Here is a 26,760-nt window from a genome sequence, read left to right on the forward strand (position 1 = left end):
CATCACCGATGGAGAGTGCTACGGAGCCACCTGCTCAAACCACAGACTCTGCCCAGTAAGATGACAGGAGGCTCCGTACAGGGGAGTTTCAGGACCCTCGAAAGATAGTGCAGGACAATTTAGTATGAGATCTCAAGCCATCTGTTGTTTATCACAGACTTTGGAAGGCTTTTGCACAGTCACGAATCAAAAATTTGCTTTCTTTTCTAGAATACTGGCCTGGGCAAGCCTTCTGCGAGCAAGTGCATGGTCGATGGACGTTTCCGAAAGAAGAGATGAACTTCGGTAAGGGCAGTCTATAATAGATAAGACGACTATTAAAGTATCTCTACAGTTCCTAAGACGAACCTGTAATTGAAAGTTGGTCATCACTAGGAAGATAGGGTTTATAGAAGTTGGGTTTAGAGAAGTTGGGTTTACAGAAGTTGGGTTTAGAGAAGTTGGGTTTAGAGAAGTTGGGTTTAGAGAAGTTAGGTTTAGAGAAGTTAGGTTTAGAGAAGTTAGAGAGGCGATGATGGTGATCCTAGTGGTAGAGGCCAGCAACCGCTTAAATCAATACCAGGGATTTCATTCCTCTGAAGCTCCACAGCCCCTGCGGCAGACTAATCGTTTCTTTGGCTTCTACTATCATGACTGGGGAAGCGGAAGCCGACCTGCAGGAGGTGCTAGGACATCAATCAGTATATATCTGCTATCATCATGCGCTCTCAGATACATAGCAAAATTTCCATCCCATGACTCTACTTGTTCTACCTGTTGGCCAGCTATCCCTACTTCAATCTGTTGCTTCCATAAAATCCTTGTCGAGCTTGGCTCTAAAACCGTTGTTCTTTGGGATCTCCTCTTCTACTACCTAGTACTAGTACAACATCCTCCTAAATGCAGAACGTCCCGGTCGGCAAATCCAGTTCCAGCGGGTGTGTTGGTTATGTCAGCCACACTGGGCTGGGCCATCGAATCCCGCCTGCAACAAGCCTTGGTCAATAACCTGGCGACAATGCGTACTTCAGCTCATTGGTAGTAGACCCAGCAGTAGCATTCCAGTTCAACATTGACCCAGTCAACCAAACTCTCACTGGCTATCCGACCGCAATGGCCCCACCCCCTGCCATCAACAACTTCCACCCAAGTCAGCTTGCTCTTCCATTGGATGCGTACCAGCCACGAGTGGAGATTCCAGGCCAGTTCTTCCTGGACCGGCCCCCAATGGCCCCCTTAGACTTCGAGGCTGCGGGCCCCCCCGCACTGACTTACGGCGCATATGGAGTTGACAGCCCGGAAAGGTTTGTGAACGAATTTCGTTTCTCTATCCAGAAGCTAAGTCTGTAACAGGCAAAACCCAGCCACACTCCGCTGCAAATGGGAAGGTTGTGCATATTCAGGGACGTTCAACAGGGGGGTAGATCTGATTCGACATGTCAAAAATCTCCATGTTTCCCCCCAGTCTTACGCGTGCGAGATTTGCGGTCGGCGATTCAACCAGTCATACAATAGAGCGGCCCATATGAGGGTTCATCGGATGCGGGGGATATCACGTGGGTGAGGCCAAAAACACATCACCGTTATTTGGTTTTGTCATCATATGCATAATCCCTTTCTGTTCTCCCTTTGCTTGTTTGCTCTTTTGTTTGTCTTGGGGATTAGGGTTTTGTTCGCAATGAATAAGAGGTATTGGTAGCAGGTACCCTTCCCTTTTCTCCTTCTTTTTTTCTTCGCATTTATTACCCTTTATCTTCTATTTGCACTTAATATTTTTCGGGTTAAGTTTGTCTACGTTCTTTCTTCAATTCAGAAATCCAAGAATAGAGTTGTGGATCATCATATCCGCTAGGATCACTACTATAGCCACCGACAGCAATGAGTACCTTACATAGGAGTTCGCTAAAACATGGGGGTATATACCATATGACGATAATACTGGGCATACCTAGTATGAAGAATGCATAGTTGTTAATCATTGATGCAGCAAGACATCATGGAAGATGTAAAAACATAAAAATAGAAAGAACAAACAGAAAGACCCGGTCTCTGTAGCAGCTTACTTAGAACGTGATGGATCATACTTAGGTATATTTTCTGTAGAGAAAACAGATGAGGGCCCTCAGCTAAATGCTATGCTACACTATATATCTAACCATACAGAATAGGAAGGTTCGATCATGTGACAGCTTCAGTACTATTTCCATTCTACCTTGATGCACCAGGGCATCGACCCAAGATGTAATACAGATAAGCACCTCCGCAATGAATAGCAAGAACGCTCTCTGTGGAGAACTCTCGAAATGAACAGTCACTCAAATTCAACACCCAACAGCCAGTCATGGTTACTAAACACATAGTCGACACCTAGACAGCTACCGCCGCGCAAGGCTGAAGAGACCATGGGTCCGTGCGTCGCTAGTGGTGCAGAGTAACTTAATGAGGTAAGACTGCGGATATGGAAGCTCCGATCTGGCGCCATGTCGTGGGTTCGCGCGCGGGCAGGAAGGAAAGCTGGAGTAAGCTTTACCAGTACAGATCTCTCTCAACAGTTGATTTGCATAGCGTCTGTCATTTGCGCAAGGAAGGCGAGCCTGGTCCAGGTGCTGGCTCACCTACTAGCCGACAGTTATCTCCTAGACCGCTATCTACGTCGTGGAAAGCGCCCCAGAAAGCGAGCAATAGGCGTTAGAGTGGCTCGTAGGGAAGAGGGGAAGAACGGGGGGTGGGGTAGTGGGGACATGGTGGAGTGTATCCGCTATCTCAAATAAACTGAGCCTATCTTCGGAGTGCTGGTGAGTTGTTAAGTAGCCTGGGCGTCATCTAGGCCATCCCTGTATGGGAGAAAGTACTTCTGCTAGGATTTTGGCAAGGTAGTAGAGATTTGTGTTATAAATGGAGACAAATGTGATCGGATCGACTTTTGAAGATTAGAGCTATACTGTGGGTAATGCGAATAAGCGGATCTAGAGATGAACGGTAATCATGCAAGAATGCAAATGCGAAGAAGCGGGAGGATCTTGGATTTTTTGACAAATAATTTTTCCGGGGCTTCTGTTCCTTGGATGTACTTTTTCCGGATAAAGTTGGGTACAGAGTTACTTAGCACTAGAATAGAAGCTGCCCAACCAAGTGGGCCGCTGACCTCAACCGTCCGTCACGGTGATTGGTAGAATCCCCCCATAATACTTGCATGCTGCCCAATGTGATGAAGATAAAAACGAACAAGGCGTGGACAGAATGAAACCTACGAAGAACAAAGATGTCCGGCAGTCTCATTGTATGTCGTCCTGTTAACCGCCACGATACGATAGAATGAGCCTCAGGCGTAATGGCAGGCTTTGCCTTGGCTACAGAGCGCTTAGATGGTCACTTCTGGATTTCGACTGGCCTCGAGGAGCTGCGTGTGAGACCAACACATCGACCTCGATGATGTGGTGGGATAGCAGTCACCAAGGGCCTACAATCATTGGTCGGCCGCCAGAAGAAATAGGGTATATCACTCACAAGTGACAGTGATGTGCCGAAAGGCAACACCAGATCGATGGTGAAGATGGACATACGGGACTGGCGTGACACGGTAGTATTTAAACCCAGGACTCCCGAGTCTGAATCGCATCATACTTCTCAACCGAGTAGAGGCTGGTCCGAGTAGAGGCTGGTCCATACTCGAGGTCTCTACTATGCCTGAGGCTCCTAATTACCACCCTGTCTCGTCGGCAGGTCAAAGCACAGCATCCCCTGCTTCGACTCCTCCCCCTGTCAGAGCCCCGCCATCGACCGACTACGACAACCTCGATGCAGGCCACCAGGGCCACTCTCCTACACACCCGATGACTTCTACCGTCTTCAATAATTCGCCGGCTCAATATAACAGCTATGGCGATGTCCGTGTTCGCACCGACCATGTTGCCTGGCCGAGCGATGGATCATCAATGTACTTAGCGCCACTAATGCCAGCGACAACCCCAGGTAACCTCCTGACCACCACCGATAACCACGGTATTACCGATATTCAGCATTTTCCTGCCCACTTCATACCACAATCATACATTGGATCTTTAGGGAACATGCCTGATGCTTTCGCGGGGGTGGGGTCACTAAACTTGGACACTGGCTCGGGCTCGATCGCATGGATGCAGGAGGGTATTGCTGAACCAAGGTATGTGAAAGAGGGATGAGACTTCCTTAAGGCAGATGCTGATAAGTCGCTAGGCTGATTGGTCTACAATGTCGGTGGACGGGTTGCACAACTACCCAGCCTTTTGGACGGCCAGCAGATCTGATCAGACATGTGCAAACTAAACATATAAGACCGCTGTCCTACCAGTGCCCAGAGTGTGGGCATCGGTCCAACCGCAGAGATAATTTGTTCGATCATCGGCTGCGAGCTCATTACCGTCCGGAGAATTTGACAAGGAGGCGTTCCTAAATGCTTTATCATAAATGCTGTCAGTGGCTGGCTTTCCATGACACTTGGGGCTCGGATGTCTGGGTATATCTCTCGCGATGTCTTTTCTTCTCTTTTCTTTACCCTTTCCACAGAATGCCCTGGTTTCTATACGTGGGCTACTGGAACTACAGAACAGTAGTGGCGTTGTTTACCGCATGACAGGATGCATTGCAGCTCTCCATTTCGGGGGCTTCCAACACAGACGTTTCCTTCTACTCGCATCCATTTATTTGCTTATCTTTCCGGATGTTTCGCCGAACGCCTTTTGCGCACGTGTCTGTTTGATATGTCATGTGAAATTGCATTGACGATCTGTCAGTGTTTATTTCGAACCCTCTTTGTGTCTATCGGTTCTGATGCAAGTCTTTCATTATTTGCTGGAGTTGTTTTTTGTCTTTATCATTTAGTTTCACTCATTCTGATGACGGCGTCAACGAGCAGGGTAATTTCGCAATATTATTTTCTGAATCAATCAGGATCACACCTGTAGCTGAAGGTCTCTGGCTGCGAAGGAAACTCATTGATAGTCGAGGGGAAGAGAGTGGCTGCACGATGTATCAGAAAGCGGCGGGGTTGATAGGGAGAAATCCTTTTCCGTGACTTGGACACTCTTGGGCACATGACCAGTTTACTGCATAGGCTTGTAGCCACAGCCTCATGATTGTAATCTTTTTGGATCAGACAAGATAGCTACTACCTATTCTTCACCCTAAATACTTGTAGTTTCTAATATCTTGGACCTGGTCTACCGTGTATTCAATCTTTAGATAGAATGATACTTCGTCTAACAATACAGGAACTGCGGGATGCTAATCACCCAATCATACAATAGAGCGGTCTCGTGGACAATTCCATTAGCTGGGACACATGTCACGTGTAGGATGACAAAGAGTTTACAGTTTTTTTGTGATTTTCTGTTCTCCTTGCCCTTTATTTCATCTTTTTTTCTTAATGGGGATTATGTGTTTTAAGAGTTATTTCTCCTCAGATCAATGCAAAAAAGCGGTTAGTACCAGTTAGCTACTCATGAAGAGTGGTTATCGCAGATTGACAGGTACTATCGGTGCCTTGCGCTGATGTCAGAGATAGGCCAACGAGAGTAAACAATGACATTGTATCATCGCAAACTACGGATGTATAGGTGCAGATCTTATACCCAGACAAACTACTGCAAGGGCATCCAACCGGCTCAATCAAATATCTCGAAATAAACTTCATTTACTCTTCCGCCTGTGGAACTGGTCATTGGCACGGCACAGCATATCGGATAGAAAACTCATTGGTCTGCCCCCATGTTGCTGGGTGGCTTGAAAAGTCCCGACGAAGGGCAAATGGAGGGACGTCTTAGCTCCGCACGGCGGGCCCCATCGATGCGGGGTCATTGAGCAACTAATTGGGGCTGGAGTTCAGGGTTGATCAACGGACTAACGTGCAGCCAAGGCTTCGAAGGAATAGGTAAGCCTCTAGCATGGATCTTGAACGATGAGAAGACTCCAGAAATGCAATTTCCCAACCAGCAGCTGTTGGAACCGTTGCATGGTCTAGCCCGCTATGTCCGTTGCGTCATGGCCATGGCTACATAAGACGGGATGAGCTACGCCACGTCGGAGCCGATGCCTGCGACATATCGGGCCTTGGGGGGAGCCGCCGCTCACCGTCAAAAGTGCCCAGGACCCTGGACTAGACCGAATTTGTATTTAGCCTTCGTATCCCCAGAAGATGGGGTGGGTGCCTTGTGGACACACTCGATTTAGCTGATCACTGCTATAAGGGGAACTAGATACTATAACATTTTCTTGGTGAGAGCCACCATTTGATCGCAGCTAAATTGGCCAAGTGCCAATCTGAGCAAATCAGATGGTCCGAAAGGTCCGAAGAAATGGGTTGTAGATTAACTTTCTTTCTGATATCTCGGTACACAAAGATACGCCGAAGTCGGCCAGGGTGTCAAACCTTGAAAACATTTTTCCCATCTATCACTGAAGCCACTAGTAGTTGGGTATCATTTCTAAACCGTGGCGGTGCTTCTTCGGCCATGAAAGTTGCGTGGACCCGTGAGCCTCAGATGCAGCTTCTTTCGGTGCCCTGGCTACTGAGAGGGCCAGGGTGCTATTTCATAGGCTGTTCAGGTTACACCACCCACCTTTCCTTCGACTTGAGACAGCCCGCATCAATGTACCGTCACAACTCACACTACTGAGCCCCGAGCGATGATTGGCTACTGCGGAAGTGGAAGAGAGGCCTGGAGTGGGAGGGGGTACCTTTCCACCCACCCTGGGCGAGGAAACCTCAGCTTCGGTCAGAGCAAGAATGTAAGAAGCTGATAACTGCCCTCTGTTGCTTCCAACTTCATGAAAGTTACTAACTTCCACTCTTTCCGATCCCAAGCTCTCTCTTTGAGGTCTCTAGTACACTGATCGCAAAAACCCGAGAAGATCCCGAAGCCGTGCCCCGCGTGTCATGGACCAATTTCCCTTTCCTTGGGCTCGTACCCCCAACGAAAACACTATGCTCAGCACTTCTGCCGATGGCAACTATTTTGATGAGGCCCTCAGCGCTGAAAGTACCACCGCGCCCCTCGTCGCTCCTTCATCGAGTTGGTGGTATGGTGACATACCGATGTACCAGAATGTTGCTAGTGTGTCTTCCTTCCCCTCAGCGCCCAGCTTGCAGCCAGAACCCAGCGTCTACCCGCCAGCTACCTACCAGCCAGAGCCTTGGTACCATTCAGCCCCAGACTTTCAGTCAGGGCCTAGCTACCAGCCAGCATCCTGTTCGCACCCAGCACCTAGCATCCACCCAGCTTCCCGCGTCTACCCAACACCCCCCTACCAGCCGGAGCAATGGTACCAGCCAGCAACAAACTTTCTGACAGGGCCTAGCTTTCACCAGCCGGCAATGCAAGTAGCAAACCCGGCTTCCGTCCAGCACACAACAAGCCGTTATGCGAACTTGGGACAATTTCACCATCCCCTCAATGCCCTGCGCACTCAGGAAACTCAACATAATAGCAGTATGTCTGCACCAGCCGTTGGGAACGCAGGCTTTGACTTCGGCTTGCCCTTGACTGGCAATGGCAATGCGAGAAGAGCCAGACCAAGGTATGCCACTCGAGATCGAGAAATTTGTGGTGCTTCCGGGACTGATTCTGACAACAAAACAGACAGCAGCCTGACCTCCGATGCCATTGGAAGGGTTGCAAATATAAGGCACCATTCTACGGGGTGTCGGGATTAAGAAGGCATGTGCGGACACAGCACCTTCAAACCGGAGAGTATGAGTGTCCGAAGTGCTTCGAGAGGTTTGACCGTTCGGACTATCTGTCGCGTCATGATTCGAAGTGTAAAGGAATAGGTCATGTATTGAAAAGGTACAGTTCCCTAATTTGATTTGGGTCAATGTCATCGTGTCGGTGGTTATTCATCTTTGGCAAAGACAGTCATGCTTCCTCACTCCCATAATGCTGTCCACCTCTCCTTTACCACCTACTGCCAATTTGACCCAGCTTTTGTTGGTGCCTCACGGGGTTGTCAGCGATCTCTGTCGGATCGGGCTCAGTGATCGAACTTTGTCGCTATCAAATGCCCATCTGTCGTTCATTATATGGAACGTTAAAAATGAGTAAGCTAACTTGCTCTCGCAATAGTCCACTCAACGATGCTTCATAAACTTGCTCGAATGCAATGAGTAACGATAACGAAAGAAAATAAAGGGGCATAGCGCCCTAATATCATGAATGACATGGGTTACACGGAGCAGCGAAAACTCAGAAACTCGTCCGATTTGTTACATGAGGTAGCACATACCAGCGGGGTTAGATACCAAATATTTTCCGTTGCGAGTATCGGAGGATCTACGCCACATGCACACATGAGCCACAGGATTTTCTTATGTCTCAGGGTTTCCTTTTCCTCTTTTACTGTTCCCCGACAGCAAGTTGCTTAATTAGATTGTCCTTGCCTTCTTGATTGTCATTGACTGGAACACGGAGTTGATTATCAAATTGATCGTTCATCTTGATTGATACTAAATACTTCCTTTGAGTCACATGGGCGCTTGTTTGCAACTTGTGGCGGTGTATTAGTGTCATTTTTCCTGGGAGGCGCTTCGAGGATATCTGCTCTTGAATAGTCAAAATTCTCGGTCGACAGACGTTCAAACCTGTCAAGAAAACCTTAGGTGAGAGGATCTGTACCACCAGATTGTGCCACTGCTGATTTTACTGTTTATCAGGCAAGATACGATTATGAAGCCCCCATGACCATCCGCGAGCGAGCCATTTTTGGCACAGTACGAAGCCCTACAAAGTGGACCGTGGGATCGTGGGGGCCCATGTTGTTGAATTAGGAAGTCATCTTCGCAACACCGGTCCTGTCACGTTGTAGGGCCGAGGATAGCTGTACGGTAGGGTTAATGTTCAATTGAATATGCATAGGGCGAGATGTTGGTCCTCACACACCAGGTTGCTTGGATGATTCAGTCATCGTGGAATATACAGATATAAAGAGAGTAGAAGGACTAACACGTCAAGTGCCGTGCTGGAGGCACTAAGATAGGACTGCATTTGCAACCAAAACCTTCAAACGCTTCTTGCTCATGCCATGGGAATTCCAGTAACATGGAATATGACAGGTCCCTTCGGTGTCTTTCTCTTCCCAAGCCACTATCTGACCTGGCTCCTTCCCCGGGTAGCCACTCAATAGGAATACCCCTAAATTTAATTACACATAATATCTCCCTTCGATCAAAAAGATAAGCACGATGACACCTTCCCGTCCCCAAGCCTGACTATCAGCATGCCAAAAAGTGGACCGCGCTAAAAATCCTTCACGGTCTCGACCGGGCCAAACTCCCGAACCGAACCAACAAGACAGATAAGCCTCTCTTAGGGTACACGGCAAGCTTCCCTTGTCCTGATTAACACGGAGGGACCACATGGGGCTTAGTTTCCGCAATTTGAGGTCTGAGCGGATATTGGCTTTCGTCTAAGGGAGCTTACTATTGAGATTGGCATTGGGCATCGGGGGAGTCGATAGGGTTCGTCACGGTTGTAGCCGAAAGGTCTAAATCTCTGTTAGAAGTGATGTCTGTGGTATGTTTCACTTAGCGGGGTTATGTAAGGTCCATATGTCTGTACGTTGTTGTCTTTTAGGGAAGAATCGAGGGAGGAGCATGGACGGAGGACAGATGAGGATGGATTCGTAGGCGGATGGCTGGTCAGCTGCTACATTCGGTTGTATCTCTATATGTTTTTGTATGACTACGCTTCGCGTTGATTTATCAGTTGTGTTTGCCTACGGCGAAACGACAACCATGTGTCGGAGGAAGCGTCATGTGGTAGGTTTGGGTGAAAAGAGGGATCGCGGGCGTTCCGTGCCATTCTCTTTGCTCCAAACGGTGAAGCATCTACATAGGTAGCATATTAATTAGCGGGCTGGAGAAGGCATATGGATACAAACTATAAGGTATTCGAATAATGAGTCTTATAATGGTGGTGTAAAGGATAGTAGGGTAATAAATTCATAAAAACATTTTCAGCTATAGATACAGTTGCGTCCCTAGCAAGACATACAGCAACCGAAGTAGTGAAATATTTACACGGTTCAAAGCATGAGAATACCCTACTCAAGGTACTCGTTGGGCATGTACAGAGGCATCGAATCCTCCCAAATAGTATCCGTCACAAGGGTCTTGTTGGTACCATCGTAGTTCATGACCATGATCTGGCCGTACGGTTGGAAGGTGTCGTCAAAGAGAGCACTCTCATCCTTGAAGCCGTACATACCGGTGCTCCACATGATGCGGCCGTCCTGAGACCACACAGCGCTGTATATTTCATTAGCTTTTGAGTGAGGGATAGGAGATAGGGGATAGACATACTGAGCATCGTTAGACAGACTGTCAGTGACGCGGGTCAACTCGGATCCGTCAGGGCGGATGGTGTAGATATCGAAGCGATCGGCGTACCAGCGAGCGCCGTAGGACTCGGTCCAGTTGTTGTTGCGGGTGAAGACAATGCGCTCGCCGTCGGGGGACCAGCCGGGAGTGTTGTCCCAGCCGTCAGTGAGCTGGTGGGTCTTGCCGGTGGTGAAGTTCAGGATGTACAGACCCAAGGGAGCCTCAGTAGCAAGGCTCCACTTGCGGTAGACGATGGCAGTTCCATCGGGAGACCAGGAGGGGAAACCAGAGTTGTCGGATCCATCAGTCAGGTTGGCGTGCCAGGTACCGTTGGCGAAGGTGCGGTAGATCTTGGCGGTGTTTGTGGTGCGGCTGACGAACCAGGCACCAAAGCCAGACACTAGCTCCGTGCCGTCAGGGTTCCAGGAGGGTTGGAAGGCACCAGAGTTACCTTCCAGGAGCCATTCGACCTCGGTGGAGTTGCTGATGTTGTAAATGTCGTAGGAGTCGAGAGCATCAATAACGTCGGTATACAGAGGGGAAGAGTGGACCAGAGAGCCGTTGGCGCTGCCGAGGACCTTCTGGGTGGACGCAATACGGTTCACGACGGTGTTGTGCATGGGGAAGACATCCATGTAGCGGTACTCCCAATCGTTGTCGTAGCTCCAGAGCTCCAGGTCGGCAGCCTGCTGAGTCCAGTTGGGGATCCAGTAGACCAGCTTGGAGCCGTCAGGGGACCACCAGGGATCGCGGAGGTTGGTCAGGTTGAAGTTCTGGTGGCTGAAGTCAGGTTTGGTGTAGTGAATACCCTCGTCTCCGGCCTTGACCAAGTAGCCAATGTTGGTCGAGTTGCCAATGTAGTGCTGGCCGACCTTAGGGTAGCTACCGGAGGTGTGAGCTATGACGTTGGAGCCAGTCGCAAAGTCTACGCTGTAAATCTGTGCAGTGACAGCCTCCTGTTGAGCAGAAACACCATGGCAGCCGTAGGTGTTCTCAGTAGTCATGTTGTTGTAGATGATGCGCTTGCCATCGGGCGAGAACTGCGGGGTACCCAACGAGTAACCATCTTGGCGGATAACGGTGCGGAAGTCACTGCCATTAGGGCGGACGGCGTACACACCCAGAGTCTGGGTGTGCTCCCAGCCAGTACCATCGCTGTGGCCGGTCCAGTCGGTGTTGCGGTCGGAACTGAAGACAATCCACTCTCCGTCGGGAGACCAGGAGGGGCGGAAGTGACCAGTGGGCCAGGTGTTGTCGGCTCTGTTAGCCTCGGTATCGGTCAAGTTCTGGGCCTGTCCAGATGTGAGGTCCTTGACCCAGATGTTGGTGGTGTAGTTGCCCTGAGTAGAAACGTAGGCAAGCTTGTTTCCATCGGGAGACAGAACACCGATGTCTTCAACAGAGTCCGTGGCCGCAAGTGTCTCCAGTCCCGAACCATCCACGCGAACACGGTACAGGTCCGACTGACCCGGACCGCGGCGCTCGCTGGTGAAGACAATCCACTCTCCATCGGGAGACCATGTAGGGTGGTAGTCAAAAGCATTGGTCTGGTTGCCCATGAGCTGAGTCGCGTTGGTGCCGTCGGCATTTGAGATCCATAACTGTCCTCCGGAAGGTCCAATGCGGTTCACTTGAGTCCGTAAGTACGTGAATCACTAGGGTCAATCAGGCAACCACTCACTGTAAAAGATACCCTTCTTGCCCTCAATCGGGCCCCGACGGGCCAGCCCGGGGGTTTCTTTCGTAGAAGCAGCAGCGGCGCGCTTAGCATAGGGACAGCCCGCAGGAGCTGCAGCAGCAGCAGCGTTGTTGGCGCGCTCCGCGTACGGGCAGCCAGCAGCGGCCGAGCCGGCCACCAGGCCAGCCAAAGCAAAAGCAGCAGAAATACGCATGTCGCCTACCCAGTCAAGAACGGAAGAAGAGGATAGTTGATGCGACTTGGCGAGAGATTGTCGTGAGAGACGATGTTCTTGTAGGACCTGAGAGGGAGGGATCTGCACCTTTAAGTATTGCTAGAACGACGGGGGAACCATCCTTCATCTCGGCTACTTGGACCGTGACAAACTCGGGGGTAGGCAGAATAACAAGCAAAGCTCGCCAAGCCTCACCCTCCTCCAGGGTGTGGATTGGCTGGACCCATCAGACAGGCGTAATTCGAATTCTAATCTATCCAAGTGGATCGGATCAACTTATCAATCAATAATGGGATCCGTTGGAGAGCACGCGGAAGAAATCTATTCCAGTCCTGCAAATCTTGCAGAATTAGGTAGGCACTTCTTGGTAGTTGGGATCGTGGTATAGCTATGATCATATCGAGGCCCAATTAGCCTTGATCTATAGGAGTCGTATGCACTATCTATGAGACACATCACTCGCTATACCGCATGACATGACCCAAGGGCAGTGACAGACAGTACTTAGAGACTCCCACGGGTCACCAGAACCCCTCTCCCACGCGAGATGAGCAGGTAACGATCAGCAAAACTTTCATCAGCACCGTGGTACGGTTGTCGGACCCTCCTTCCCTGTTTTTGCCATTGTAGATGACGATCAATTATCTCCGGCTTGGCACGGCACGCCAGGCGCGTCTGTAGGACGTCGGCGCCTTGGCCGTTGGCTTGGCCCGTCCTCTAGCGACCCAGAAAGTAATTAATGCCGACCGCGACCATTGGAAGCCAGTATCGCCGAATTCGTCTCTCGGATCTAACACAACTGCTGCCTCATCCCGTCTCGTCCCTCGCAGGCTGCAGGATGTCTAGCATCATCCTTTGTGCCAGCATAGGGCAGTGTTATCTATAGAAACTCCAATCGGACAACAGCTTCGTAAATGTCTGACCGCCAAATGGACCGGGGCCCTCACAATCAGCCCCACAGCCCCTTCCGCTGCGTTCCAAAGGGATGCCGGAGCGTGTCCGCACGAACGTTCCGACCACCGACCCCCGTCGGATTACGTGCTGTGACCCTCTCTCCCATTGTCTTCCCGCCAGTCACAGGCGGGGTATGGGGTATCTTTTTCTGTGTGCACAAATCAAGACCCTCAATCTGTGCACCATGGGATTGTCCAGACTTCTTCATCGCTTCATGGTAGCGGGAGATGACTCATCCAACTCGCCAAATCTCCGTCTTGCATGATGGAAAATCGTGCTGACACACCAGCATCTTAGAGGAGGATGCAGATGTCGGGAATTAGGCCCTTCAACAAAAAGCTGCAGAGGACCGGAATAAGACGGGTTGTTGCTCTAGCGAAGATACCATCCGGACCCTAGATCCAATCCCCGTGTTGATCAGGTCAAAGGATCAAATTACCTGCGCCACGCAGTCGCGTTATTCCGAATTCATAGTTATAAGCCGGATACGATATCCACAAGGTATACGGCCCTCGGTCGGAACTAACCAAAGCAGAAGGTTGGAAGCTCAAAGAACGTGGCCACGACACATAGTGATGTTTATCCAATTCGCTGTCGACACGGTTATCTCAATGATGTAATGCTGGGAATAATAGCAGTCGACATTGAGATTAGAAAAGCTCTTAGTGGCGGACAAATTTAGAAAACAGGCGGCTTCCGTGGCGCAGTGGAGGATCCAGGGCCACTTGCAGGGACATTATCAAGGTTTAATTGCGCTGCCTAGAATTGCAGCAGACATCTCGTTTGCCATATTGAAGTGATCGAAATTGTCCTTGCGATAAGCACAGGGTCAATTGTGACTAATGTCACTATTTGACAGCCGTGGTGTGAGACAAAATAGGTTTAACCTCCGTCACTGGACAAGTTTCGGTACACAGCGTGATCGCTACCTGCAAGTGAAGAAGGGCTACAAAACTTCACATTCTGACAGCGAACATCATGCTACTTTTTCCAAACTTTACTGCCATCTATCTCTCGTGATCAACTTTCACCGAACCGTTCTAGAGTATTGTGTCTGGCTCAGTCATGAACAGCAAAACGGGAGTCAAGAAACGCGAAACAGCGGAAACGATGATAGTCAGGCACCCGGGTTTGAGTTGACGATACCTGCTGAAAAAGGCTACTATCACCTAGCAACTCATGAAACTACGAGTGTAATCAGACCTTTTCGGTCCTCACACTTCGGGGATAAATGTGGTCCTGCTTTGAATTCCTCGGCCCTTGAAAGGACGGCTCAAATTCAAGTGTGCGCTGATGACGCAATGATCTGCGCTCTCGTGGATCCACTCGATGCTTTGTTTCAACAGACTTTGCCCTCGAAACTTCTTACAACTGATGTTTCTGACGCGTTCTATGCCAACAGACTGCTCTGGTTGTGGATGGCTTCTGGCAATCGATCGTCGGAGTCAGGCAACAGTTGCGTGCATGCTGCGGGGGGACTAGGTTTCCAGCTGCTTCGCCGAGGGATTAGTGCGGGTGCGGGTGAATAACCTTCTTCCACCCGCGTCTTCCCCACAGGCAACAACCAACATGCATTTGCAGCCACCCGCGACTGTTTCGCCTCATCCCTCATTCAATTTTCTGGCACCGAACGTCACTGGAGAGCCTTCAATGCACTTTAAAAAGGTCTCATGATATTTCTGGTTACTATAAATAACTGTCATATTGACCCAGGATCATACTGATGTCAGTCAGAACAGAAAAACATGCACTTACTTGTGTTCAAAAGTAACCATATCTGTCTGCTCACAGGGCTGTGCTAAATGTGCAGGTGAGCTTTTCCTACAGTTGCATCATACCTTTCATATTTTTCTATGGCGATTAAGCGTGATGATGCCCGACAAGCCGTAATTGCAAATCAACACGAAGGAAATTGTGCGACAAAACTTTCTGCCACACTGGTAACCCTCAATTAGTACGTCCCTGTGCAAAATAGTACTTGAGACACGATTAATTTCGGTTAGCTTATTCAGGGATATGATGCGAATGACTTCTATTGTTTAGACAACAACCAGCCGGATGAGAAATCCACCTCAAAAAATACATGTGCTCGTGCATTTCTATCAGCATAGTACTTCCATATTTCGCATTCATATTTCTGATATACAAGATGACCTATTACGCTGCTGCGGAGATATATCTATCGGGAGGACGGTGTCCGCCTTCAAAACAGCAAGAATGTAACAACATCTGACTTGTATACTTCGATACCGCCTACAGCCTCCAAAAACGTAAGGTTCGGTCAACATCGGGAATAATGAGAATCTTGAAATCGCTCGAGCAAGCCATTTCTCCGTGAGAATATCTGCTAATCTTATTATCTGGTCCTTGAATAAATTACTTTTTGAGGGTTATATCTAAGTCATATACCTCAACTGTCCTCTTAAGTATCTGAATTATTAATTTATTATCCACAAATTGTACGCCTCCTAATGGTTATAAATTCTTGTATCATAGTTTAAATTAAATTTTAGAGACTACTGCTGTTTTTCCATCCCCGTGTGCAGGTTTTATAGGTAAAGTGTACTGATCTCAAGCTTACCAGCCAAAAAACTGCTATCTGGACTCCAGAATATGGAATAATACTATATAAGTATCTTAATACATGAGATCTGCTGCGCTGTTGTAATATTATAAATATAGATGAGATTTTCGCCGCCCTGGCTGACAGCTAAAAATCTAAAGTTTGGTAAGAAGATACTACACCAAAGCTAGCTGTTTAAAAATTTAATAGTATGATTTAATCTGCTGGATAGAATATTTTAAATCCATGCTGTATTATTCTATGATATAGAAGCAGCAAGGGAGCTATCCGGGCTGATACTGAATTACATGATATAGTTAGTGTAACCATGTAGCTGATGTTGAATTGACCTGGTATTTATATCCCAGAGAGTGACACAGGGCGAATAGTAGTATTAACCAGTATAATATTTACTTATTATATTTTTTATAATATAAACCATGTATTTACTGTCTGGACTGAAAGCTTGGCTTCTAATTAAACCCAGATTATCTGGAAAACAATACATGGAGCCGGCTTTATCAAGATATATAGTAAAGTTTAATTATTTCTGTTCCTTTTTCAAGGAAGGTATCTTCTTGCTGTTCTGAGTAAGCTTCTATATTATTATATAACCATATCTACTTTTATCTTTGCTTTATGAGGATCATAGATACCGCGGTATATTTAACTAATAAATAAAATCTCCATCTAGGAAAGATGTAAAGATGAGAGTAACTACCTCTCTAAAATACCTGTGTAATATATTAATTTATTTCTTGGTTTCTATATAGAATATATGAATATCATTCCTGATTCTTATAATGACAAGCTGATTATCTGGACTTGTAGCAGGGATGATTACCTCCTTATCCAGGAAGATTTTTATTTTCTCTTGTCTTTAGTGTTTTGGATGGCCGTCCTCCCAAGTCGCCTGTACACCAGACATGGAAGCGAAATCCGAGCGGATGTAATATGTCCAATGTCAGAGAAATTTGTGCTTTGTGCTGGTTCATTTCGTACTCATTCTCTTCGCAGGAGATGACGTCGTCTCCCTGCTCTAGAGAGCTAATTGATTGTGCATCTGAAGCCATCCTGTGACGAATTTGCGATTTTAGAAAATGCGAGAGACAGAGGGAACCAAATGAAGTTGATTTGTGATATGTATCAATATATCAACACACTGGTGAGTCAGTGATGGTTTCGAGTCAGTGATGGTTTCGCTGCAGCCTGATCTATAAACGCTAATTCATATGATTTCTTATCTACGGGCGGAAAGGCTAAGTCCAACTGTTTTGCGCGCCAACCAAGTCCAGATCATGTAAGATAACATGCAACACAATAGCTCGAAAGCCTGCGCTATTACTTAATACCGAGCAGGCCAAGAAGCTCTCTTTATATGCTAAGAATTCTTCGTCCTCAGAACAGTTTGTTATCACAACACCGAACACCGGACTAGTAAGACGGGTTGTTTTGTGGACCAAAACTGACGCGTCGTCTGTGACTCATCCTCGCAGGGATAGTTAAAAGGTTATCAAATGAATTCACGGATAGTCGGTCGCAACAAGACCACCATAACCATGGCTTTGCGACCAGTGGGGGGAAAATTAAAATGCACATTTAACTATCAGGGAGGCGTGTCTCTTTATCGTAGATACACCAGTAAGCGATCTTAGAGTAAGCAATAACCGCTGATTGGCTCAGAAGTACCTCTTCTAACACCCTGGTAGATATATATAATCAAACGCATATTCGAAGATTATCAAGGACGATTACATTGCGATTCAAAGTTTCACTCTTTTTGCTGGTACATTTCCCTAGCAAGCGGTAATAGTCTGCAGTAATCTGCCATGCGACTGCACTTTGTCACGGCGAACTTCTCTAAATTTGGCTGGTTAGTACTCTTTATTGACAGCAATCTTCTGATTTGTTGATATATAACCCGACCTTTTCGCGTATCTCGGCTTCCGATCTTGTGTACCTCCGGTTATATGAGAGAAAGAATAGCCAGTCTCTAAGTGGGCTCACTTTAACTCATTAACAGATGCAGGCTTGGGCTTGCAAGGGTAAGTACTTCGCAGTATTGGTCCAATTCTGCATCTATTCATCGGTTAAAGTGTGATGCCATGCAACATGAGAATTTCAATGTATGCCTCAGGCAGTCAACAGGTGCCACACATCGGTCGGTCAAAGCGACTGATGTCTGCTTATGCTACAGCACGTGGTGCTTTCATCTAATCTTTTTCAGGGTCCGATTAGCCAGACACACGGCAATCCAACTTCATATAGCCTATTCCCTATATTTCGCGTTCGCTTGGGTACGAGGCTGCATAAATTCGTGTTTCAGGGACTCGGTGCTGATTCGCAATCTAATCTCCGACCGCCGATGCCGAGAGTCGGGACACGGACACATCACACTCATGGGGAAATCGCACTGCAGATCAGATAACAATGCCAAGAGATTAAACGAGAAGTGGAAGTCTGGGCATGGGGTGTCTGAGGTCACCGCTCAGGGGATTTGGAGGGTTAATTGTCTCTCGCCAAATCCTTCCCTCCGTGACCATTCAGGCAACGAGCAGTCGGGACCACCCGCCGTTGATGGTTGGATGTCCAGGACAGTTTTAGGTAAACGAAGCCAGGGCTTTGTGTTCATCGAGTGTCCCGTGAATAGGTGCAAAGGCTTTTTGGATGCTTTAGCCCCCGGCACTATCCATCTGAGTGTCCTTGCACCTACTGCGCTTTTATTACGTCTCCGCACTGAGAGTCAAATTTGCAGCCGGATCCTCCCGAATCTGGTGCTCTTAGAAGACCCCAGAAGTAGTCGTGTCTTCCGGTAAATTTCTGTGGCGATGCTGGGACATCCAGTATACCACAAATTGTAGGCAATGAAAGCATTATTAACCACGCACAACAGCCAATGTGATAAGGTGTATAGTATAACAAGGGTTCTGCCATAACATCAGGCGTCATGACTACACGCCTGACGGCTTGGCAAAAAGGAACCCGAAGGATAACATCGAAAAGTGTGATCATATTCACCCACTGGTCCGAACTTTGGAACATACCAATAATGAGTACTGGGCTCGTTCTGGGTGATCGCAGACGGGAATGTTGTGGCAGACGACAAAGGAATTTCCCACATCCTAGCACTGGGGAATACGGCCACCGGAAATATCACCATCATGCTGGGATCAAATACGGAGATAGGTGGGAAACGCTAAGATGAAGCCAAGGCTGGCTTGCTCGCGATGTCTGATCTCAGAAACAATGCTGCTGGACTGCGTCTTCGAAGGTAATACTACAAGTCGGGTGAAACCGAGTAAAACCTAACATTGTTCACATGAGCTATAGAGTAATAACAACCAACTGTCCTAATGCGCCTTTCTGGATGAGCCTTGGTAGCACTGTAGTTTCGTAGGAAGATTGTGAGACATATAAAAGCAAGCATGGTACCTGGGTACAGACTCTTGGCCTTGGTCTACTCTATACCTGCTCGTCTACCAGCATCCCCAACTGAGCCATTGCTAGTTTTTACGAATGAAATGGATGGAAAAGAAGTTTCTCATACCGTTGGTGTCAACCATGGCGAGTCTGTCGAGCGTCGCTCCTCCATGGCGTCTCCTGACAGCACCAGAACATGCACCGCGGCACTAGCGGGAGGAGTACCTACTTCGACCGACGTTATGATTGGCTTGAATATTGTTGAGCAAAGCCCCAATGAACCACAGCTGATGGATACCATTGTGCTCTCAGATGTCTATGGTTCTCCTATCCCTGCCGCACAGCTGAATACCGGTGTCCCGGCAGCTGAACAGGGTCACACAAACTTTGGAGTGACACCACAGCTCCATGCTCACCATCTTGCTCAACACTCATTTCACCCTGCGTCCCAATACAGGCAAGCTTTTTCAGAAGCAAGATTGCCGAATGGTGGTGCTTGTCAGTGCAAAGAGTCGAAACTTCTTAAGATGCTGCGAGACCCAGAACCTGCTTACGAACGTCATTGCTTTCGAGAGGAGATAGAAGCGAGACACGGCGGCATAAGACCTGATGATCTTCTGTTGACATCCCCCCCGCCTAGAGAATATAGATGCATACTTATGGGTTGTGACAGGGTGTTTGACGATGGAGATGAAGCGGACGATCATTTTCAACTCGATCACAACTATCCCGACAATTGTGTTTGTCGGATCTGTCGCCATGCTTTTAGCAGCAGTTTCGAAAAATGTGTGCATGATTACCATCATCACAAGGGGGATGTTTGCATGTTTAGTCCTTGAAAGGCTCTAGAGATTTGAAGCTTAATTTTTTGGCATTTTATCCTCTCGGGTTGTGGAGATGTCATAAGTCTTGGGTTGTTGGTTGGTTGTTCCGGGTTTCCAACAATCCCTTCTCCTGGCTTCTGAATTGCTTGTTAGTGGAGTGGACCTAGATCCACTCGGTAAACGGAAGGACGGAGGATTTGATGGGAAAGAATTAGATAAATAGTCACAAATGCAACGACTACCCATTGAATGATAGTTCTCACGCAATGTATGTTGTGTATGGCATCAAGCCTATAATTTCGTGTAGCGCGCGCTCAGATCTGCATTGTTCGTAGTGTCAAATTTGGACTTTGAGTGTAAGGAACACCGTTTATTGACCACTGGCTACTTGTCTGGATACGAATTGTTATCTTCACTTGTCTGGCATATCCATCAGATGAAATCTAAGCAGGTAGCCCAGATAGTAGGTACTTCCCGCCCCATAAATATTCAGTGTAGATTATTTCACCCAATCAGAGAAAAAGCTCGTCTGCAACATATCTTCGAGATATATCATTCGGATTCTGACTACTCGAGGTGTAACCTTACTTCGTACACATGTGTTTATGCTGGTAAATACCTATGTTAAGTTTCAGTATCTTCGGGAATTGTGATTAACAACGGGGAGGATATTTCGTGAAATGGCAGATTTGTACTATATATCCTTCCAATGTAATTCTAGCTTCAATAGACGTAAGAATCACCGAAACTCAGTTTGCTCGTTACCCTAGGAACATACCTACCTCACGTATACCCGGCATCGGGAATATCCCCAACCTGGTATTTGTTCAAGGGAAATTCCTAAAAGCCCCACCATGACCCTTTTATTCTACATAGGCCACCAATTATATAAGACCCTACATGTCTGCTCGAACTAGCAAGATAAACTCTTCTAGTGCTACAACCGGCGATACGCTTTCTAGTTACGAGTCTCTGCAAGCAGAAACCTACCCCACTGACGAATATCCTCACCTGTCCAGTTGTATATTCAAGCGAAAATGCCTTCGTTTCTACCACTGTGGGATAGAACGTCTGAAGGCTCGCCTTACAACCCTGGGACCAACACACTTCCTACCAATTGTCCAACCGAAGGCCAATGCGCTACCGATGAGAACGAAAGTCCCGCGAACCAACCAACTCCTGGTTATGATTTCGGAAGTGACGGGTCCCAACCTTTGATCCAAATCGAAGGAGAAGCCCCCCCTGGTGCCACTGCTACCGACAATGCTTCAGCACCACCGCCCACCACCACTGCTGACCTTGCTGAAACTCAGCACGGTGATGCGGGAGGATGGCCTAGGACGGCATCACTGATTGATGCACTTCCGAAAATCGAGACCAATTCTCCTGCAAAAGAGCAAATTTCTGATATGGGAGGAACAAGGAGCCAAGTACCTACATCTGTTCTATCGGTTAGTTCTAAACCCTCACGCCCCTCGCTGACCCAGGCTGCTCCTCCACACATACCATATGCGGGACCAGGTCGGCCCGAGGGCCCTGGCCTCTTCAGATCCTCAACAAGAGAAGAAAGTGACCATTTTCAACCGTTTCTGACCAACCAGGTACAGGCAGTGCAACACCCCCAAATCCGGCGTCGCCGCGGTGTAGCGGTTCACAACGTCGATGCTGGAAATTTATTTGGGATGCCACGCCATCAGGTGGAGCGGGCTGATTCCAGCGCCCTTCTCACTTCCGAGTCATCTACCGCCTCCGAATCTCCAAGCGAGCACGATCCAACAACTCAAGCCCGTAATACAGAGGGTGGAGTTGTATCCAGCCTTCAAGGGCCGCAAGACGAGTCAACTGAGGCCCTGAATTCGGGTGCTTCGAGTGTGTACTCTGCAACACCACTGCTACAGCTCGGTGATACCCATGTCTGTGAAAATGCAGCTGGTAATACAGCCGCCCCTCAGGTGGAACAGCTGGACTCACCTGAGTCCCAGACTACTGGTGCATCGAGTGCTCATGACGGATCATCATTGCTTCAGCCTGTGTTCAAAGCCAAATCTACCTGGCCAGCATTTGAATCAACTCCGGCTTATTCTAATGACTTGAGCTGTCCTTCCATGTCGTTTGAACTAAGCCACAGTGAACGCTTGCCCGGGGCGTATCCTTCCACTGATAGCCCAAATTCTGATGAGGAGCTTGGTTCTACTGGGAAAGAGCCTGCCACCAACGCCCCGGAAAGCGCAGCTAAACAAGAGAATATGAATGCCTCTTCGTCGACACCTTCTCATATCCAGGATACCAGCAAACCTTTGGAACCTTCTCCGAATGCCTGGTATAGCACGACTGAAGATGGCCCTAATCCATATAGCTTCACAGTAACATGGTACGCTCCAGAATCCGAGTTTGAGGCCAGAAGTCAGTATTACGATGCTCACAGTACCCTTTCTCGATCCTTGCCACAAAGCGAGCCCGAACCGTATGCACCTCTGCTGGCTACTGCAGCCCTTGGTCAGACAAGCCCTTCAAGCAAAGAGAGCGCCGACAATCAGGAGACGGCCAAAGGTGCCTCTGAAAATCAGTCCAGCGAGCTGGACAGAGGAAAGAGCTCGGCACCTACTCGGAACGACGACGAGCTGAATATTGACGAGAGCAATCCCATTGAGTGTCCCCGCGACGAGATAACCCTCACAAACCAAGTGTACGTGGAAGAAGATTCTCCTAGTGTCATATCCGAGACCCTCCAGGGCAGGAGCGATTGACTCGATACTAGAGACGAGTCCGATGACTGGTCCGTGAACGAGGACGAGGACGGGATGTTCTGCCACCCTCGTGATCTGATGGATCATGTCGAGCGTCTCCAACATTATGAACAACTCTGTCAGACACACAGAGCCGCAGTTCGGAAGGCTTCACTGTATGTGACCATCTGTGTGTATATGATAGTTTTCCTGATCGCGTATCATTGGACACTAGTGGCTGCCTAGAGTAACGTTGCTCAGGCGTACGCTCTTTCTACAATGCTTTCCTACCCCCAGTTAACCGGATAATTTGCACAAATATTAGCTATTGATTGTAGTGGAATTTCTGCTAGCCATAAAAGTGCCATCTAAATGTGACTAAACATGTTGCCAAAGGGTCATAAGAATTCATATAGATTTGTAGCAAGATCTCCTAGCCAGTTCACGTACGAGGCAAATCAAACTGTCTTGTATATTGTAATAGTCGGCTTGACCCCAGATAGCGCCGCCTTACACCCCAAAACACCGACTATCTGTGCCATTTTAGCCGTGTAGCAAATCAAATATTAAGTGGATCTCATCGATTTGGGCTTCAAAACCCACCGGGAACGCCGTAGCCGGATACCGCATCGTAGCGTAGGAATTCACTGTTATGGATGCCCTGCTGGCTAGAAGACTAGGAGATATCGAGCTTGGTTGTAATCGGTCGTCCGATTTGCTTATGGATTTGCCATTATATTTGTCACAAGAAGAACCTGGCCCCTCAGCAAGGTTTTGGCTGTTGGTGGAAGGATACGCCCCCGGCAGGCGTTCACTGTAGCTTAGTTCAAGTGGCATAGCTAGCGAGGTCACAGAGAGAAATAAGTCCCCACATGACATAAACCCACAGTCTTCACGCAGTCGACTCCAAAGATCTCCCATGCAATCAATCGGGTCTGTCTTTATAAAAAAGGAGGAATATCTGAAGCGCCATCAGAGGTTTGGGGATGATCATGTGTCCATGTGTAACCATGCCGGTTTCTCTCTCTTATCCTACCCCGCTAGATCGTGACACCAAGTATCCTTATGGCCGTCCTTCATGCTCATTTCCCTTCTTATTGCCAGTGATACCCTCAATACTTCACCACAATGGGTGGTTCCGCATTCGGGGAAAGTGAAAGGACACATTGACAAGCGAGGTTTAGCGGCGAAGGAGCGTTAGAACGGAGTGGTACTCAAGCCACAATAGCAATGGACTATAGAACCCTTTGTCAGTGTGAAACGAACATGTCGTGTGGCCTTTCTCACCTCATTGATCAACAACCACTAATAGAGGAACCTGAAAGCAGTCAAGACCCCTATTCTGACGCATTCGCACCATTCGGATCCCCGTGTGCCTCTCTGTAATGCTTCATCATGTTATCCTTGCGAGTGTACGTTTTTTGGCACTCTGTGCACGGGACGGGTGTCTTGTTATGGACGGTAGACATGTGTCGGTTGAGGTCAGATGGTCGACCGAACGATGTCCGACAACCTGCCTCCGGGCACTTCACCCTTCTGGGGGAAGTCAGTATTTACTTCGGACATGAAGACGTGGTTCATACGCTGGTTTACGGCTTGTTTCATGGTGCCCCCCCTGCGAGGGAGACACGGATTGCAAGCCATTGGTGGGATTCTCATGGGCGACCTCGTCCATAGGATGGTTGTCGATTGTTTCAGCAACGGCACTCTGACCAATGCAGGCACTCGCGGCCGAATCAGGGATACAAAAGACGGCGCCCTCCTCATGATCGTCGATATTCCCCGGCGAGAGAGATACAGAGTGGAAGACCGGGGTGGAATCTTCATGGGCGACCTCGTCCATAGGATAATCGTCCTTTGTTTCAGCATAGGCACTCGGATCAATGCAGGCGCTCATGGGGCAGTCCGACGTAGATGAGATGGTACTGGTACACTCGTCATAATCGTGAATAGTGCCAAAGGGTAGCACAAGGGGATTCGAAGTTTCGGGACCGCTGAAGGTCCTGTCCGGGCTAATCCCAGGGGGGGACCAAGAAGTGATAGTGTGGGCACTACTGTGGTCAATATTGGTTATGCCGTTATGATCGAACTCCTGATCATCAGCACCACTAGCGGTGGTCGCAAATGGATCGAATTTAGGTGCTACGACCCGGTCTATGTAGTCTTGACAAGGAGAGGTGTCCACGTCCGGATGAGGCATTGTGGGTGGCAGCAGATCGCCTGATCCGAAGGTAGGGCAAGCAGAGCTTCACGACCAATGACTAGATCCGCTTCCAGGAATATTGAGTGATATTGAGAAATAATGAGGAATATTGAGGCAAGGCGTCCTGTAGCCGAATGTTTGGCGGGGCTTGGGGTGGGGAAGGAATAGCTAGAAGCCTTCAAAATACCTAAGAGGTACGGCCAGTAGAAGCGGCTCGTAGCCTGTATATTTTTAGTGAGAATACTACGCCTTCGTCGTGCCTTGACTGGTACCTTCTCCGTCGTAGACCAATCATGATGTCCCGCTCGACACCCTCGAAGGCGCGGAAGTCCGTTCCGCCTGAACTTCTTGAACTCTCTGTAGATTTCTTCCCGGGCCGCCTGTCTTTCCTGGCGCAGTGCTACTTTCAGACGTTGAACCAAGATTGTATGTTTTGATACGTTCCAGGGCTGTCAAGGTTTGTTTTATCAACAACAGGCCTACCAAGCCGGGGGGCGTAATGATCCGAGATCTTATCTCTTCATTAGATCTTCTGATGTAATCTTTATCTGCTTGTGTGCGTGACTTTCGTCATACCCCAACTGATCCCTCCTCTCACTTCCGTTGTCAAACAGCACACCATCACCAAAGGGTATCTACAAACATTGTGGCCTAGGACGTTGAGATACCTCATCAATTTCCTTGGTAGCTCTAACTGACTAGTCCTTCCTGTTCCAGGCTCAAGGCGCAGTAAACACCCTCCGCGGGCCCCTCCATCGATTACAGTCTCCAATCCTTGTTTAATACACGTCATATCGATCGTTCTTGCGAAGGCAGATAATTGGACACGGAACCATGGAACGACGGGATTCCAATTCCAAGGCAGCACAGCAAATGGGAACGGTCGCCGGATATCAGATAACAGACACTTATCGTGATGGCTTCCATTGTTTGATGTCCGCGCTACATTCTTATACTGCAAGTTGGTGTATTGAGTGTGCCCCGCCTACCTGCATCGGCCCTGCATCCCCAAGCACGTGCTGGTGCGGGGCTCTGCTACTTAAGGCCGAGCAAATCAGAGCATCTCAGACGTACAAACAGTTCATATACGGGCAGTAAACATAATAACATCATCAGAAGGGCCGGTTAGGGGCTCCTGTTCCCCCACAGTCACCACAGCCATGAAGGAACCGAATCCTGGCTCCGATCAAACACGTGACACCACTACCATGGTGTGCACCCGGTTGGACGGACGGATCAGATCCCGCAAGCCCAGGACCAGGGCTTCAGAGGTGGGGTTACTGAGATATCGAAACCCAGAATCAACGTTGTCTGCTTTAGGCGCTCGCTTCTCCTTTGCAGAAGAGTGTAGTAGGCTGAGACCGATACTGGCAGCGGCTCCTCCGCTCGATCATTGAATGGCATTGCGCTTCTTCCTTTTTTCGTTCACTATTACCGTGCCCTTCCAGCCTTCATTTCTAACTTCGTTTATCTATTTATCTATTTACAGTGTGAACCTTACGAACCTGGACCACAACCTCTCCCGTTCCATAGTTCAGCACGGATATGCCCGAAACATAAGCTGGGACGATCGATCCCCACCCTTTGGTGGGTGGTTCCACCCGATGGGGGTGATCTCGTTGATACGATGGGAATAGATTTCCGGTCCCTGTCAGATCGCAGGACTTCATACGGCCAACAACAGCTTCAGCTTCGATTAGCAGTCAGTTCTTGCTCTCCAATACCTCTCAGAGCACGCCAACACGTCGAGTGAATGGGCATATGTGCCTCTACTAGTTAGAGAAGACATCAGTGCCAGCAACACTCCGTAGGGTTGAGTCAAGCCAT

General features: G+C 48.5%; 9 protein-coding genes across 9 annotated transcripts; 7 read left to right on the forward strand and 2 right to left on the reverse strand.

The window, feature by feature from the left end:
- Positions 1-3,577: 3,577 nt before the first annotated feature.
- Positions 3,578-4,503, forward strand: BO83DRAFT_50824 (uncharacterized protein). The gene is made up of 2 exons (XM_025537405.1): positions 3,578-4,141; positions 4,195-4,503. Exons 1-2 carry the CDS (start codon positions 3,663-3,665, stop codon positions 4,409-4,411), a joined length of 696 nt encoding a protein of 231 aa, XP_025387265.1. The 5' UTR covers positions 3,578-3,662; the 3' UTR covers positions 4,412-4,503.
- BO83DRAFT_50825 (uncharacterized protein) lies at positions 4,504-5,115 on the forward strand. Its single transcript, XM_025537406.1, has one exon. The coding sequence runs from the start codon at positions 4,596-4,598 to the stop codon at positions 4,920-4,922; it is 327 nt and encodes a 108-aa protein (XP_025387266.1). The 5' UTR covers positions 4,504-4,595; the 3' UTR covers positions 4,923-5,115.
- Positions 5,116-6,892: 1,777 nt separating this feature from the next.
- BO83DRAFT_427888 (uncharacterized protein) lies at positions 6,893-7,669 on the forward strand (the record flags this gene model as incomplete). The annotated part of the gene is made up of 2 exons (XM_025535374.1): positions 6,893-7,533; positions 7,600-7,669. The coding sequence occupies 2 exons, from the start codon at positions 6,893-6,895 to the stop codon at positions 7,667-7,669; spliced, it is 711 nt and encodes a 236-aa protein (XP_025387267.1).
- A 2,384-nt stretch (positions 7,670-10,053) lies between these two features.
- Positions 10,054-12,222, reverse strand: BO83DRAFT_315091 (TolB family protein; the record flags this gene model as incomplete). Its single annotated transcript, XM_025527604.1, has 3 exons — positions 10,054-10,258; positions 10,313-11,960; positions 12,012-12,222. The coding sequence occupies 3 exons, from the start codon at positions 12,220-12,222 to the stop codon at positions 10,054-10,056; spliced, it is 2,064 nt and encodes a 687-aa protein (XP_025387268.1).
- A 1,817-nt stretch (positions 12,223-14,039) lies between these two features.
- On the forward strand, positions 14,040-14,726 carry BO83DRAFT_389584 (uncharacterized protein; the record flags this gene model as incomplete). Its single annotated transcript, XM_025532808.1, has 1 exon — positions 14,040-14,726. The coding sequence occupies one exon, from the start codon at positions 14,040-14,042 to the stop codon at positions 14,724-14,726; it is 687 nt and encodes a 228-aa protein (XP_025387269.1).
- Positions 14,727-16,506: 1,780 nt separating this feature from the next.
- Positions 16,507-16,899, forward strand: BO83DRAFT_50890 (uncharacterized protein). Its single transcript, XM_025537407.1, has one exon. The coding sequence runs from the start codon at positions 16,539-16,541 to the stop codon at positions 16,782-16,784; it is 246 nt and encodes an 81-aa protein (XP_025387270.1). The 5' UTR covers positions 16,507-16,538; the 3' UTR covers positions 16,785-16,899.
- A 2,382-nt stretch (positions 16,900-19,281) lies between these two features.
- Positions 19,282-20,019, forward strand: BO83DRAFT_389585 (uncharacterized protein; the record flags this gene model as incomplete). Its single annotated transcript, XM_025532809.1, has 1 exon — positions 19,282-20,019. The coding sequence occupies one exon, from the start codon at positions 19,282-19,284 to the stop codon at positions 20,017-20,019; it is 738 nt and encodes a 245-aa protein (XP_025387271.1).
- A 1,022-nt stretch (positions 20,020-21,041) lies between these two features.
- BO83DRAFT_389586 (uncharacterized protein) lies at positions 21,042-22,751 on the forward strand (the record flags this gene model as incomplete). The annotated part of the gene is made up of 1 exon (XM_025532810.1): positions 21,042-22,751. One exon carries the CDS (start codon positions 21,042-21,044, stop codon positions 22,749-22,751), a length of 1,710 nt encoding a protein of 569 aa, XP_025387272.1.
- Positions 22,752-24,276: 1,525 nt separating this feature from the next.
- On the reverse strand, positions 24,277-24,930 carry BO83DRAFT_389587 (uncharacterized protein; the record flags this gene model as incomplete). The annotated part of the gene is made up of 1 exon (XM_025532811.1): positions 24,277-24,930. One exon carries the CDS (start codon positions 24,928-24,930, stop codon positions 24,277-24,279), a length of 654 nt encoding a protein of 217 aa, XP_025387273.1.
- Positions 24,931-26,760: the final 1,830 nt, after the last annotated feature.

The sequence above is a fragment of the Aspergillus eucalypticola genome, assembly GCF_003184535.1.
Source record: "Aspergillus eucalypticola CBS 122712 chromosome Unknown BO83scaffold_15, whole genome shotgun sequence".
Classification (NCBI taxonomy): domain Eukaryota; kingdom Fungi; phylum Ascomycota; class Eurotiomycetes; order Eurotiales; family Aspergillaceae; genus Aspergillus; species Aspergillus eucalypticola.